The following is a 13777-nucleotide window of genomic DNA, read 5'->3' on the forward strand; positions in this document are numbered from 1 at the left end:
TAATTTAGCTTTCAAATATTTTCACGAACTATTTATTTAAGCGAACACTGAACGATTATTACAGTTTTCATAGTACAACCCGGAAGACTTTTTATTTTATTCCCACCTACTTCTCTCCCTCACCTAACACACACCCACTACTCTCCACCAACTATGCCCCTTTAATTAAAATATCAAAACACTCATCTACCTATTCAAGCACTACTGAAACCATTTCATGTTAGTATTCCACTCCATCTTTAACAAATTACAACCTTCTCTCTCGTGAGAAAAGCTCAGTTGCAGCACAACAGCCATCCGAATAATTTATCAGGTTTCTACTCCTCCTTGAAACGATTATATTACAGCATTTTCTTTAGAACTTCAGATTTTTCCCAAATTATCAAAACCAGTTTAGCAACATCTCGATATACAGATGAATAGAGATGGAAACGCATACATAGCTATTTTGCTAGCAAATCAAAAACTCATGCTTTGCAAACAACCAAACTTAGAATCACTAAGTATGCAATATGTATGTGTGTGTATTTCAATAAGAACAACGTACATAAATATTATATATGTTTATGCTTTTAAATAAAAGCTCGGTTGATTTCAAGAACTCGACTTTCACTGTTAAGAAAGAAAGAAATAGGGGAAACTATGATTTTGGTGTGTGTGTCTGGTTGGCTGAACGAGAAGCGGCCGGCGGTAGACGGACTGCTGCTGTCGGTCGGAGTCAGGGAGGCGGAGGCGGTTGCTTGACGCCACTGTTATCCTCCGGTCGGAGTGAGCAGAGGGTAGAGAGAGATGAACTGAGAGCGAGAGGAGGCGACGTCGCCTGATCTTCGGGCGGGGCCGCTTCGATTGAAACACTTATGAATCCAAAGGGGTGTTCCAAGGCCTGTAATGGACACAAACGTGAGAACGAATAAGGACTGGAGCAATATTGTGTCAATATTGTTGACTAAGTATACACCGAGGAGGACTAGTTCAAGGAACACAATCCACTAGGCCGCCGGTATACTCGATAATATTGACTATGGCAGGTTCAAAGCCACAAGCTACCTTTCCAAATGCAATGTTGTATCTTAAGAGGACTGAGCTAAGTGTTTGTATACTTTCGCATACTGATTTCTCACTCATGTGGGGGATTGTTGGAAATATGGTTTTAAGCCATATCTGAAAATTATTATTTAATTAAATATTTATTATTTAATTAAAATAATTATTGGATTTTAATCTACATCTCGAGTAGATCAACGTGATATACTTGAAGTCTCAAAACCGATTTCCGATGAGTGAGATATTGTATGTCAAAGTTTGGATGTTGAAGAGGGAAAATAACATTTGTTATGCTATCCCACATTGGAAAACATAGAGATGTTTTTCATGTATAAGAATAGCAAAGCACATGGAGTTGATAAATTGACTTGTGGGCTTGCTAGTGGGCTTGATCTAAAGTACTAGCCTCGCGCACACACACACACGCGCCGCCGCCGACGATCGATCGGACGGACGGACGACGACGACGTCGTCGCCGCCGCCGGGCGGGCCGCGGCCAAGGACTTGGATCTTGGCAATTGGTGCTTTGGGGTGGTGTTTGGGGCCCAAACTATTTTTTGGACCAACTCCATTGGGCTTTTATTTTTTTTGGTCCAACAGATTTTTCTTGGCCCAACTAATTGTTTCCTGGCCCAGCCCACAACAACCCAGCCCACAGCAGCAGAAGAAGCAGTAGCAGCAGCAGAAGAAGCAGTAGCAGAAGCACGCCATCTTCGACTTCTGCATGGCAGCTTCAATTTTGCGGCTGAGTTTCTTCAACGACTGCTGCCACCGGCCACTTCTTCAACCTTTACGGCTTCCAGCCGTCGGAGTAGAATTCAAGGTGTTGAATTCATACTTACCACATGCCTATAAATAGGCCTATGGAGAGCATGCAGAAAGATCAACAAATATTCTGCATTCTGCCATTTCTACACGCACTCTCTGCATAACACTTGCGCTCAGTTCTTAATCCTATTCAGTTCGCCGGAGCTCGCCGGATTGTGGTGCTACATCCAATGAGACGAAGTCGTTTTACCTTTGGGGGAGATACGCCAAACCGAAGAGCACTACCGGGGCGATAATCTTCTTGCGGGAAGAGATTCATCTCGACTCGACTTAGTTTATACGTATAATTTATTTATACAGTATATTTCAGTTGTATACATTTATTTGAGTTGTAATTTCTCAAATTATTTTCTTTGTAATATTTTCAATTATTTTGAGTTGTAATATCTCAAAATATTTATTTTGTAATATCTCGATCGTGTACCCGGTTCTAACAAAAACCTCATTGAAAACAACATCTTCCCTTTTGAGTGAAACTTCTTGCAACCAATCTTGCTTTGAATTTGAAATATAAACCATTTGCAATTTTTCACGTTTTTTCATACAGTAAAGTGTATTTTCACACACACCTTTTCTCTCCAAAAATCATGTGAGTCTTGGATGATTTTTAGCTTTTTTCACAGTTTTTTCATGTTTGTTCGTTGATCTTGTGTTTTTTCAAGCATTTTTTTTTCCAATTTTTGGTCTTCTTTGCGTCAAATCTAGTGTTTTTTCTACTTTTCATTTTTTCTTCCGTTTCATAAGAGTCACGGTGATAGTAGTTTCTTCGTGTCCTTCTGCCGGCAGTAATGGCGGACTCACCGCCAAACTCGGAAAAGTCTAAACGAGGCCACAAGAGCAAGTCTCGTGGGGCATCTCCTCTGATCATCTCAAAATTTTACAAGGTTCAGATAGTGGTGTTGGTGCTTTGGTCGTTGAAGAAGATCTGGTAGGCGGTGGTGTTCCATCAACGGCACATTTTCATGTGACGCCAAAACAGGTTGCGGGTTTATTATGTAGTGGGGATGGGTCGTCAGGAAACCATGTGAAGGAGGGAGTTTTGGAGGAAGAAAGTGTAGAGGGAGCTTCAATGGATAAGTGGGATGTAGATTTCGAGAGTTAGAAGGGTAGCTTATCGACGTTCCAGCATCGACGGGTCTGTTTCACTCACATTCACCACGAGGGAAACTGACTTGTTGACTTTATGGCGAGAACAGGGCATCAGGCCTAGGCATTGACTACTTTCGATAATTTTTATGCGTCAAGATATTTTCTAGCCTTGGTTAGGATGGATTAGCTTGGCTTTTCTAACTTTAGATTTAGATTTCATGATGATAGTTAGTTTGTTTCAGTTTGCTTTTTGTTTGATGATGTTTTCTTTGTTCTATCGATGTAGTCACTTTTGGGCTACGCCTATGTATGTTTTTAATCCGTTTGATTTTTTCCTTGATGATCCCTCTGTTAGAACCGGGTACACGATCGAGATATTACAAAATAAATATTTTGAGATATTACAACTCAAAATAATTGAAAATATTACAAAGAAAATAATTTGAGAAATTACAACTCAAATAATTTTATACAAGTGAAATATACTGTATAAATAAATTATACGTATAGACTAAGTCGAGTCGAGATAAATCTCTTCCCGCAAGAAGATTATCGCCCCGGTAGTGCTCTTCGGTTTAGGCGTATCTTCCCCAAAGGTAAAACGACTTCGTCTCGTCGGATGTAGCACCACAATCCGGCGAGCTCCGGCGAACTGAATAGGATCAAGAACTGAGCACAAGTGTTATGCAGAGAGTGTGAGTGTATATGGCAGAATGCAGAATATATATTAGTGTCTCTTCTGCAAGCTTTCCAGAGGTCTATTTATAGACATGTGGTAAGTATGAATTCAATACATTGAATTCTACTATGACGACTGGAAGCAGTAAAGGTTGAAGAAATGGCCGGTGGGCGCAGTCATTGAAGAAACTCAGTTGCAAAATTGAAGCTGGCGTGCTTCTGCTACTGCTCCTTCTGCTGCTGCTGATGTGTTGCTGTGGGTTGGGCCAAGAAACAATTTAGTTGGGCCAAAAAAAAAATCCTGTTGGGCCAAAAATAAAAGCCCAATGGAGTTGGTCCAAAAAATAGTTTGGGCCCCAAACACCACCCCAAAGCACCAATTGCCAAGATCCAAGTCCTTGGCCGCGGCCCGCCCGTCCGGCGGCGACGGCGTCGTCGTCCATCCGATCGATCGATCGTCGTCGGCGGCGGCGCGCGTGTGTGTGTGCGCGCGAGGATAGTACTTAGATCAAGCCCACTAGCAAGCCCACAAGTCAATTTATCAACTCCATGTGCTTTGCTATTCTTATACATGAAAAACATCTCTATGTTTTCCAATGTGGGATAACATAACAAATGTTATTTTCCCTCTTCAACATCCAAACTTTGACATACAATATCTCACTCATCGGAAATCGGTTTTGAGACTTCAAGTATATCACGTTGATCTACTCGAGATGTAGATTAACATACAATCATTATTTTAATTAAATAATAAATATTTAATTAAATAATAATTTTCAGATATGGCATAAAACCATATTTCCAAAACCATATTTCCAACAATCCCCCACATGAGTGAGAAATCAGTATGCGAAAGTATACAAACACTTAGCTCAGTCCTCTTAAGATACAACATTGCATTTGGAAAGGTAGCTTGTGGCTTTGAACCTGCCATAGTCAATATTATCGAGTATACCGGCGGCCTAGTGGATTGTGTTCCTTGAACTAGTCCTCCTCGGTGTATACTGAGTCAACAATATTGACACAATATTGCTTCAATCCTTATTCGTTCTCACGTTTGTGTCCATTACAGGCCTTGGAACACCTCTTTGGATTCATAAGTGTTTCAATCGAAGCGGCCCCACTTCACACTTACATAGGTGACTCTTAACTCAAGTATCCTGCTATACTTGTCCTCTTCGAGGAGTTCTAGAGTCATTAAAAGTCAAAGACTTAACCTCACCACGTGCAGGTTTCCGAACACTCACTGTTCTACAAGGAATAGGCAATTCGAGTGTTCAACACACGGATTTTCATAGCTTAGTTGTCCCATTGAACCAAGTTCTTGGGATCCTCCAGTCATCATGGTTGGGTTTCCACTATGATTATCCTTAATTTGTGGACTTCAAACCCATTCCCCCTAACAGTTTATACATCTGATCTCGATGGATACTTTTTGTCAAAGGATCCGCTATGTTATCAATTGATCTTATATAATCAATTGTGATAACTCCACTAGTGATCAGATGTCTCACGGTATTATGACGTCGACGAATATGTCTCGACTTACCGTTATACAAATGGTTTTGTGCTCGTCCGATAGCAGCTTAACTATCACAATGAATTATTACGGACGACACAGGTTTCGACCAACATGGAATATCCTCGAGGAAATTTTTAAGCCACTCGGCCTCTTCACCAGCTTTATCCAAAGCTATGAATTCTGATTCCATGGTCGATCTAGCAATACATGTTTGCTTCTTGGATTTCCAAGACACAGCACCACCCCCCACAGTGAATACATAACCGCTCGTTGAAAACGAGTCTTTGGCATCAGATATCCAATTTGCATCACAGTACCCTTCAAGTACAGAGGGTTCCCTAGTATAATGAATCGCATAGTTTTGAGTATATTTCAAATATCTCAAAACCCTTTCAAGAGCTTTCCAATGTTCATTACTAGGGTTAGCTGTAAAGCTGCCCAACTTGTTGACCGAGCATGCTATATCGGGACGAGTGCAATTTGTTAGATACAACAAGCTCCCAATAATCTTTGCATATTCTATCGCGTCAACAGGTTCTCCCTTGTGTACACTCAAATGCACACTAGGTTCCCATGGTGTCTTAGCTATTGGCTTGTCAAAAGCGTTGAATTTCTTTAACACTTTCTCAACGTAGTGAGATTGTGTTATAGTAATACCATCAGGTCTTCTTAGAATTTTAATTCCAAGGATAACATCAGCTAAGCCCATATCTTTCATGCTAAAATTTTACTTAGCATGCCTTTGGTTTCTTGAATCACTCGGGAATTACTTCCCATGATGAGCATGTCATCTACATAAAGACAAACAATAACATATCCGTTATTAGAATTCTTAATGTAGACACATTTATCGCACTCATTGATTCTGAATCCATTTGACAACATTACACTGTCAAATTTTAAATGCCATTGAAGCGGTGCTTGCTTCAACCCATATAAAGACCTTTGAAGTTTGCATACTTTGTGCTCTTGCCCATGTACTACAAACCCTTCAGGTTGCTTCATATATATTTCATCTTCCAACTCGCCATACAAGAACGCAGTTTTCACATCCATTTGGTGAATCTCGAGATTGTGCAAGGCAGCAATAGCGAGAAGCATCCGAATAGATGTTAGTCTGGTCACAGGTGAATAGGTATCGAAGAAATCGTACCCTTCTTTCTGCCTGAAACCTTGAACGACAAGTCGGGCTTTGTACTTATCTATAGTACCATCAGATTTGTACTTCTTCTTTAGGATCCATTTGCATCCTAAAGCTTTACTTCCAGGTGGTAGATCCACTAACACCCAAGTATGATTCTGCATAATGGAATCAATCTCAATATCGATGGCTTCTTTCCAGAGAGCTGCATCTGAGCCAGACATAGCTTCTTTAATCGTCACCGGTTCGCCATCTAGCATCAAGACAACATAATCCGGTCCATAGACATTAGCTTTTCTAACTCGTTCCCCACGTCTCGGTTCTACATCCATAGGTTTAGACCTTGGTCTTTTTCTATTAGGTGGTACATGATTAGAACCCGTGGCATCATCTACTTGAGTAGAATTACTAGCTACTTCCATAGGTTTAGAACCTGTAGCATCACCATCAACTCCATCATTAGAGTTCGATGTACCTTTATCCTTGTTAGGATAGATATTTTCAAAGAATATAGCATTCCTTGATTCTATCGTTGTCCCAACATGTATATCAGGTATCTCCGATCTGTGCACTATAAAACGATAGGCACTGCTATTAAGTGCATGACCAATGAAGATACAATCCACCGTTTTAGGTCCTATTGTAACTTGCTTTGGTAAAGGCACTTCTACCTTGGCTAAACACCCCCACACTTTGAGGTATTTATACGAAGGTTTCCTTCCCTTCCATAGCTCATAGGGAGTTACATCTTTCCCTTTGAGTAGAATCTTGTTCAAGATATAGTTGGCCGTTAAGACAGCTTCCCCCCACATGTTCTGGGGTAATCCTGAACTAATCAACAAGGCATTCATCATCTCCTTAAGAGTTCGATTCTTGCGTTCAGCAACGCCGTTAGATTGTGGTGAATAAGGAGCCGTCGTTTGATGTATTATACCACTTTCGTTGCATAATTCAGCAAACGGAGCTACATATTCTCCACCTCTATCACTTCGAATCATCTTAATTCGACATCCAAGTTGATTCTCGGCTTCATTTTTGAAGTTTCTAAAAGCTTCAATAGCCTCATCTTTACTTTTCAATAAGTAAAGGTAACAATACTTTGTGCAATCGTCTATAAAGGTGATAAAGTACTTCTTGCCACCTCTAGTTTGCACGAACTTTAAATCACAAACATCGGTGTGAATAAGTTCCAATGGTTGAGTGCTCCTTTTTACCGATTTAAACGGTAACTTAGCCATTTTGGCTTCAACACAAACTTCACATTTTTCTTGTGAGTTGTATTCATCAACTTTTAGTAAATTCATTTTTACTAATCTCTTTATAGCATTTAGATTAACATGTCCAAGTCTACAATGCCATAAATCAGAACACTCAATCAAGTAAGCAGAAAAAGTTGATGCATCTTTATTGATTTTAGCCTTGGCAGGCTTACAAGCTCTTACACCAAGTTTGAAAAGTCCTTCGGAGGCATAGCCTTTCCCTAGGAACTTTCCCCACTTGCGTATTACAACATAGTCAGATTTGAAAAACAATTCAAAATCCTTATTCGTAAGCCTAAAGCCCGAAATTAAATTCTTTCGGATAGTTGGAACGTGTAATACGTCTTTTAATGTGATCTCCACGCCCGACGTGAGTTGAAGAATCACATCTCCCATGCCAAGGACTTGGGATGTCCGTTCGCTAGCCTCCATTATCGTTTTGTTTTCCACTTCTTTGTAGTTGTGGAACAACTCACGATTTATGCATATATGGACGGTAGCGCCGGTGTCCACGAACCAAGCGTTCGGGTTGTCCACATGATTCACCTCGGAGATCATGGCAGCAAAGTCATCGTGGTTCCAATCGTCGAAGTCCTTCTCGACGTTGTTCACGTTGCCATTTGCTTTCTTCCGCTTTGGCTTGCGGCAATCCTTAGCCATGTGACCTTTTTTGTCACAATTATAACATACACCATCAAACTTTGATGGTTGACTACCGCTTTGCTTCCCTTTACCCTTATTATTAGGGTTAGGGCGACCACGTTTGTTGGAGGGACCGCCTTTCTCGGCGAGATTGGCCTTTGCCTCCATCGGAGCTTTTCCCTTTTGATCACGACTTCTCACGTGATCCTCCATTTGAAGCTTGGATAACAATATCGGCACGGACATCTCCGAGCGCTCATGCTTCAAAAGGTTTTGAAATTTCCTCCAACTAGGAGGTAATTTCTCTATGATGATTGCAACGAGCAATGCATCCGCCAAGGGCATCCCTTCGGCTTGAACCTCATGTGAAAGATTTTGGAACTCTTCCACTTGGTCCATCAATGGTCGGGAGTCAACCATTTTATATTCCAACCATTTGGCAACGACATACTTGGTAGTATTCGCCTTGTCCACTTGATACTTTAGATCAAGGGCCTCCCACAATAGTTTCGCGGTTTCATGAACCTTGAAAACACAGTAGAGCCGTTCGTCCAGAGACATGAGAACGGTGTTACGGCACAAGTAGTCGCCGCGACACCAGTTCAAATATCCGGCACGAATTTCTTGGCTTGTCTCCCCTTCCCCTTCACTCGGGGTTGAAGGTTTATCCTCCATTAAGAATCCGGCAAACCCCGCGGTTGTGAGGTAGAATAGCATCTTCTCTTGCCAATATTTGAAGTTCTTGCCTGAGAACGTTGATGGTTTCTCGGCAAGACCAATAGTTCTAGATGTTGACGATGAAGCCCCCGTTGATGCAAACGAGGAAAATATTGACGACGTGGTTGAACCGATGGTTGCAGAGGTGGTGGATCCGTCCATATTGACGTCGGTGTGAGCCATTTTTCGAACGTGTATCAACGGCAGAGAAATAATCTTCTTGCGATTGTTAGAACCGGGTACACGATCGAGATATTACAAAATAAATATTTTGAGATATTACAACTCAAAATAATTGAAAATATTACAAAGAAAATAATTTGAGAAATTACAACTCAAATAATTTTATACAAGTGAAATATACTGTATAAATAAATTATACGTATAGACTAAGTCGAGTCGAGATAAATCTCTTCTCGCAAGAAGATTATCGCCCCGGTAGTGCTCTTCGGTTTAGGCGTATCTTCCCCAAAGGTAAAACGACTTCGTCTCGTCGGATGTAGCACCACAATCCGGCGAGCTCCGGCGAACTGAATAGGATCAAGAACTGAGCACAAGTGTTATGCAGAGAGTGTGAGTGTATATGGCAGAATGCAGAATATATATTAGTGTCTCTTCTGCAAGCTTTCCAGAGGTCTATTTATAGACATGTGGTAAGTATGAATTCAATACATTGAATTATACTATGACGACTGGAAGCAGTAAAGGTTGAAGAAATGGCCGGTGGGCGCAGTCATTGAAGAAACTCAGTTGCAAAATTGAAGACGCCATGCAGAAGTCGAAGCTGGCGTGCTTCTGCTACTGCTCCTTCTGCTGCTGCTGATGTGTTGCTGTGGGTTGGGCCAAGAAACAATTTAGTTGGGCCAAAAAAAAAATCCTGTTGGGCCAAAAATAAAAGCCCAATGGAGTTGGTCCAAAAAATAGTTTGGGCCCCAAACACCACCCCAAAGCACCAAGATCCAAGATCCAAGTCCTTGGCCGCGGCCCGCCCGCGGCGGCGCGCGTGTGTGTGTGCGCGCGAGGCTAGTACTTAGATCAAGCCCACTAGCAAGCCCACAAGTCAATTTATCAACTCCATGTGCTTTGCTATTCTTATACATGAAAAACATCTCTATGTTTTCCAATGTGGGATAACATAACAAATGTTATTTTCCCTCTTCAACATCCAAACTTTGACATACAATATCTCACTCATCGGAAATCGGTTTTGAGACTTCAAGTATATCACGTTGATCTACTCGAGATGTAGATTAACATACAATCATTATTTTAATTAAATAATAAATATTTAATTAAATAATAATTTTCAGATATGGCATAAAACCATATTTCCAAAACCATATTTCCAACACCCTCAAGGCGTTATTACTATTGGGCAACCTCGTGTATGGGATAGTGATTGATATTTTATTTATAGGTTGGGGGGTCTGCCTAACCCCTCACTCTCCGGTGTTTGTTTTTTTTAAAAAAAAACTTGCTTTAAATATGATCTTGTTAACCCTAACTAATTTAACTTTCTTTTTGAATATCCACTCACAAGTGAAAGCCTTTTGTGACTTAGATTTCTTAACCAGAATCTAAGTTCCATTCTTGAGAAGTGACTCTATCTATTCCTTCATAGCTTTAATCCACTTATCATTTTCTTTGCTGCTCATGGCTTGTTTGTAATTACTAAGCTCATAATATCTTTTCAGCCACATTAAGAGCATAATATATCATATCAGCCTCTACATATCTTGAAGGTGCATGGTTTAATGGATTTCCTTGTTCTATCTCTAGCCAATCTGTAGTTTCTTGTATCATCTTCAGTTGTTACTCGTTCTTCAATGTCTTCCCCACTCTGATCATTCTCATTATCAGAGCCTATCTCATCCCCTGCAGCAAGCTCCACCTTAACCTTTGTAGTCTGATTTTCTTTATCCTATATGGGCAGCTTCACCTTTTCCTTTTCAAGGTAAGGCATCTCTGTTTCATTAAACTTAAAATCTCTGCTGATGATCACTTTCTGCTTGCCTGGTTCAATATACCATAACCTATAGCCTTTGACTCATTTATGATATCCCAACATGATACAAATAATGGCTCTAGCCTCCAGCTTGTCCTATCTTAGGTGTGTATAGGCTTTGCAGCCAAAGACTCTTCACTCAGAGTAGTTTCATTTTCTCTCATATCATCTGTAATCTGGTGTATCAAAATCAATGGTTGATGAAGGACATTTGTCGATGAGTATGACTGCAATCCAGAGATTAGCAATATACATCTCACCGGTTTTTAACAGGTGTGGTAGAGCCAAACTAAAATGGTGTCGTAGTATTATTACGACACCACAACAAAGAAACCGGCAACAAAAAATCGATTTCTATTAGCGTGTATATATATATCAGGACAAAGAATACTTCAACTGGATTTGATTATATATTACCTTTTAACCCTTTTTTTCCCCCTCGTAATCTTTTCGTTTCTTGAATTCAGATTTATCTCCTTTCAACCTTTTCAAATGGTTTTGAACTTGAAAAAATTTGAAGTTTTCTTGATTTGAAGGCGTTGCAGACGTTGGAGAAAGTATTTATCTTTTATGAGTATCTTCCAGACACTTCGTCTTCTCCAAGATGATAAAAAACGGTGAGTAAATGTGTTTGGAGACATTATTTAATCATCCTATATTTTTTCTCTACCGTTTAACCAACACACGCACCCTAAACAAAAAATACTCAACATTATTAGAGATAGCTAATGTAGATCGATCATGATCAGTAGACAATTTTGAGCAGCTTCAAGTCACGTTTAAATGCTCAAACTGAAACACCATAAAACTTGCAATACCAGCAAGTGCACGAGGTATTAGCAGAGCAGAGATGAAGAAGCGCTAAACTTGTCTTAATTAGTCGTATCATAATTAATAACTTCTCAAAGGAATGCGGTAGCTCATACTATTTCTCAACCTTGAACAAAAACCAGTATAAGCCATGAATTTGCAGTTGTATATAATTAGGATCCAAGAAGGGGAGTTGGTTGTTCAAACAGCTTAATCAAATCAGGATCCACATTCTCTTGAGGCTCCCAAGTAGCCTCCTCAATATCAGCCCACTTAACCAAATACTCCATCTTCCCTCCCTCCCCTTCCCGCCGGTCAAGAACGCTCTCCGCCACCGCGTATTCGAGCCCCGCCTCAAAATCCGCCACCAAGTCCTCCGCCACGAACCCGGCCTTGACCCACTCGTTCTCCCCTCCATCCTTCCACCTCACCAGATACTCCAAATTCTCACCTTTCCCTCTCCTCTCCATCACCTCCTCCACCTCCGCGAACTCATAGGCCGCCCCCTCCAGCACCCTCACCACGCTCTCCAGCCCCAGCCGCCGCGCGAACTGCAGCTGCGGCGTCGACTTCAGGATCTCCCGCGCCAGCTGCAGCGGCGTCCGCCCCCGATCGTCCGCGGCCTCCACGTCGGCCCCGTACTCCACCAGCAGCTTCGCCACGCCGGGCCTCACGTACCCGGCGGCCATGTGGAGCGCCGTCAGGCCGCCGCTGACGTCCCTGTAGTTGATGTCGGCCCCCGCCTCCGCCAGCAGCTGCACGCACTGCTCCGAGCCCAGGCCCGACACGAAGAGGAGGGCGGTGCGGCCGTCCGCGTCCACGGCGTCCACGTCCCTGCCGTCGCCGGATTCTATGAGCTGCTTGAGGGCGGCGTCGTCGCCCTTCTTGGCGGCGGTCCACCACGGCGTCTCGTACTCCGCTACCACGTCCCTGGCGATGAAGTCGGAGGGGACCCACGTGGGGGCATGCTCGTCTTTCCACTCGATGAGGTACTCCATTCCGCGGCCGCTTTGGAGGGCTCGGCTGCCGATGATCCGGCTGACTTCGCCGTAGGACTCTTCTTCATCGTAGTCGGTGAATTCTTGCTTGGGCGGCGGGGGGGCTGGTTGCCGGCTCTCGAGAGTGGCGGAGAGTGAGAAAGTAGAGGAGGTTCTGAGCGGAAGTGGGTGGAAGGGTAGTGGGAGGGCGGCGGCGTTGGTGGTGGAGAGCGGTGGAGGGGAGAGTTTGAGGCGGGAGAGAGAGGGAAGAGCTGTTGTCATCGGGAAGGTGTAAGTGTGTGATGGAGATAGTAGGAGTTGGAAAAGGGAGTTGGGTTTGGGGATAAGAAACCGTATCCATGCTTGGATATGTTTTGTCACTTAAGACCATACGGATATCTATATTTATTCTTAGCTCATGTTTATTCTAATTTATGATTTTATTTTTATATAATACCGAAAAGAAATATTAATGATAAATACATAAATTATGGTCGGTTCTCAAAATTAAAATTAAAATTAACATGGAAATCCTTTGGCATAACTTGTATAGTATTTGTATAAGTTCATTTTTTCATTATGGAAAAAAAAAAAATCTAAAAAGGAGTGAAATAGCAAAACTACCGCTAAATTTATAGTAAAATTCATCTAACTCCCTATGATTATATTTTTCGCAGCTAACCTCCATTGTCTGTTAAAAGAGGGCATATTATCCACATGATTGACGACCCTTGCAATGCCATGAAGAGAAAATAAATTTTTATTTTTTTAAGGTTGCGTTTACTTTGCCGGATAATTTATTCATGAAAAATGATGGATACCAAAAATTTATGTCTTTAAATGTCTTTTTTTTCTTCAATATTTGACATAAAAGCATTTTTTCTTCCTTATTTTCACTTCAAGGATGGATAATATTATATATCCCTCCATTTTTGAATGTCTAGGTACAATTACGTGTCTTTTCATACATTTTTCCTTGCAAAAATCTTGGAACTTATAAGACAAGAAATCAAGATCATTGATAAACACTCATTTTGCATTACTTCTAGAGATATTTTAGTG

The 13777-nt window shown here is 41.5% G+C and overlaps 1 protein-coding gene across 1 annotated transcript; it reads right to left on the reverse strand.

Annotated features, from left to right (window-relative positions):
- Nucleotides 1-11795: 11795 nt before the first annotated feature.
- LOC131014372 (signal recognition particle 43 kDa protein, chloroplastic) lies at nt 11796-13106 on the reverse strand. The gene has a single exon (XM_057942331.1). It carries the CDS (start codon nt 12995-12997, stop codon nt 11912-11914), a length of 1086 nt encoding a protein of 361 aa, XP_057798314.1. The 5' UTR covers nt 12998-13106; the 3' UTR covers nt 11796-11911.
- Nucleotides 13107-13777: the final 671 nt, after the last annotated feature.

The sequence above is a fragment of the Salvia miltiorrhiza genome, chromosome 3 (genome assembly GCF_028751815.1).
Source record: "Salvia miltiorrhiza cultivar Shanhuang (shh) chromosome 3, IMPLAD_Smil_shh, whole genome shotgun sequence".
NCBI lineage: Eukaryota > Viridiplantae > Streptophyta > Magnoliopsida > Lamiales > Lamiaceae > Salvia > Salvia miltiorrhiza.

What these genes read in the sequence shown, in the direction of transcription:
- LOC131014372 (XM_057942331.1), bottom strand. Translation starts at nt 12,997, where the DNA reads ATGACAACAGCTCTTCCCTCTCTCTCCCGCCTCAAACTCTCCCCTCCA.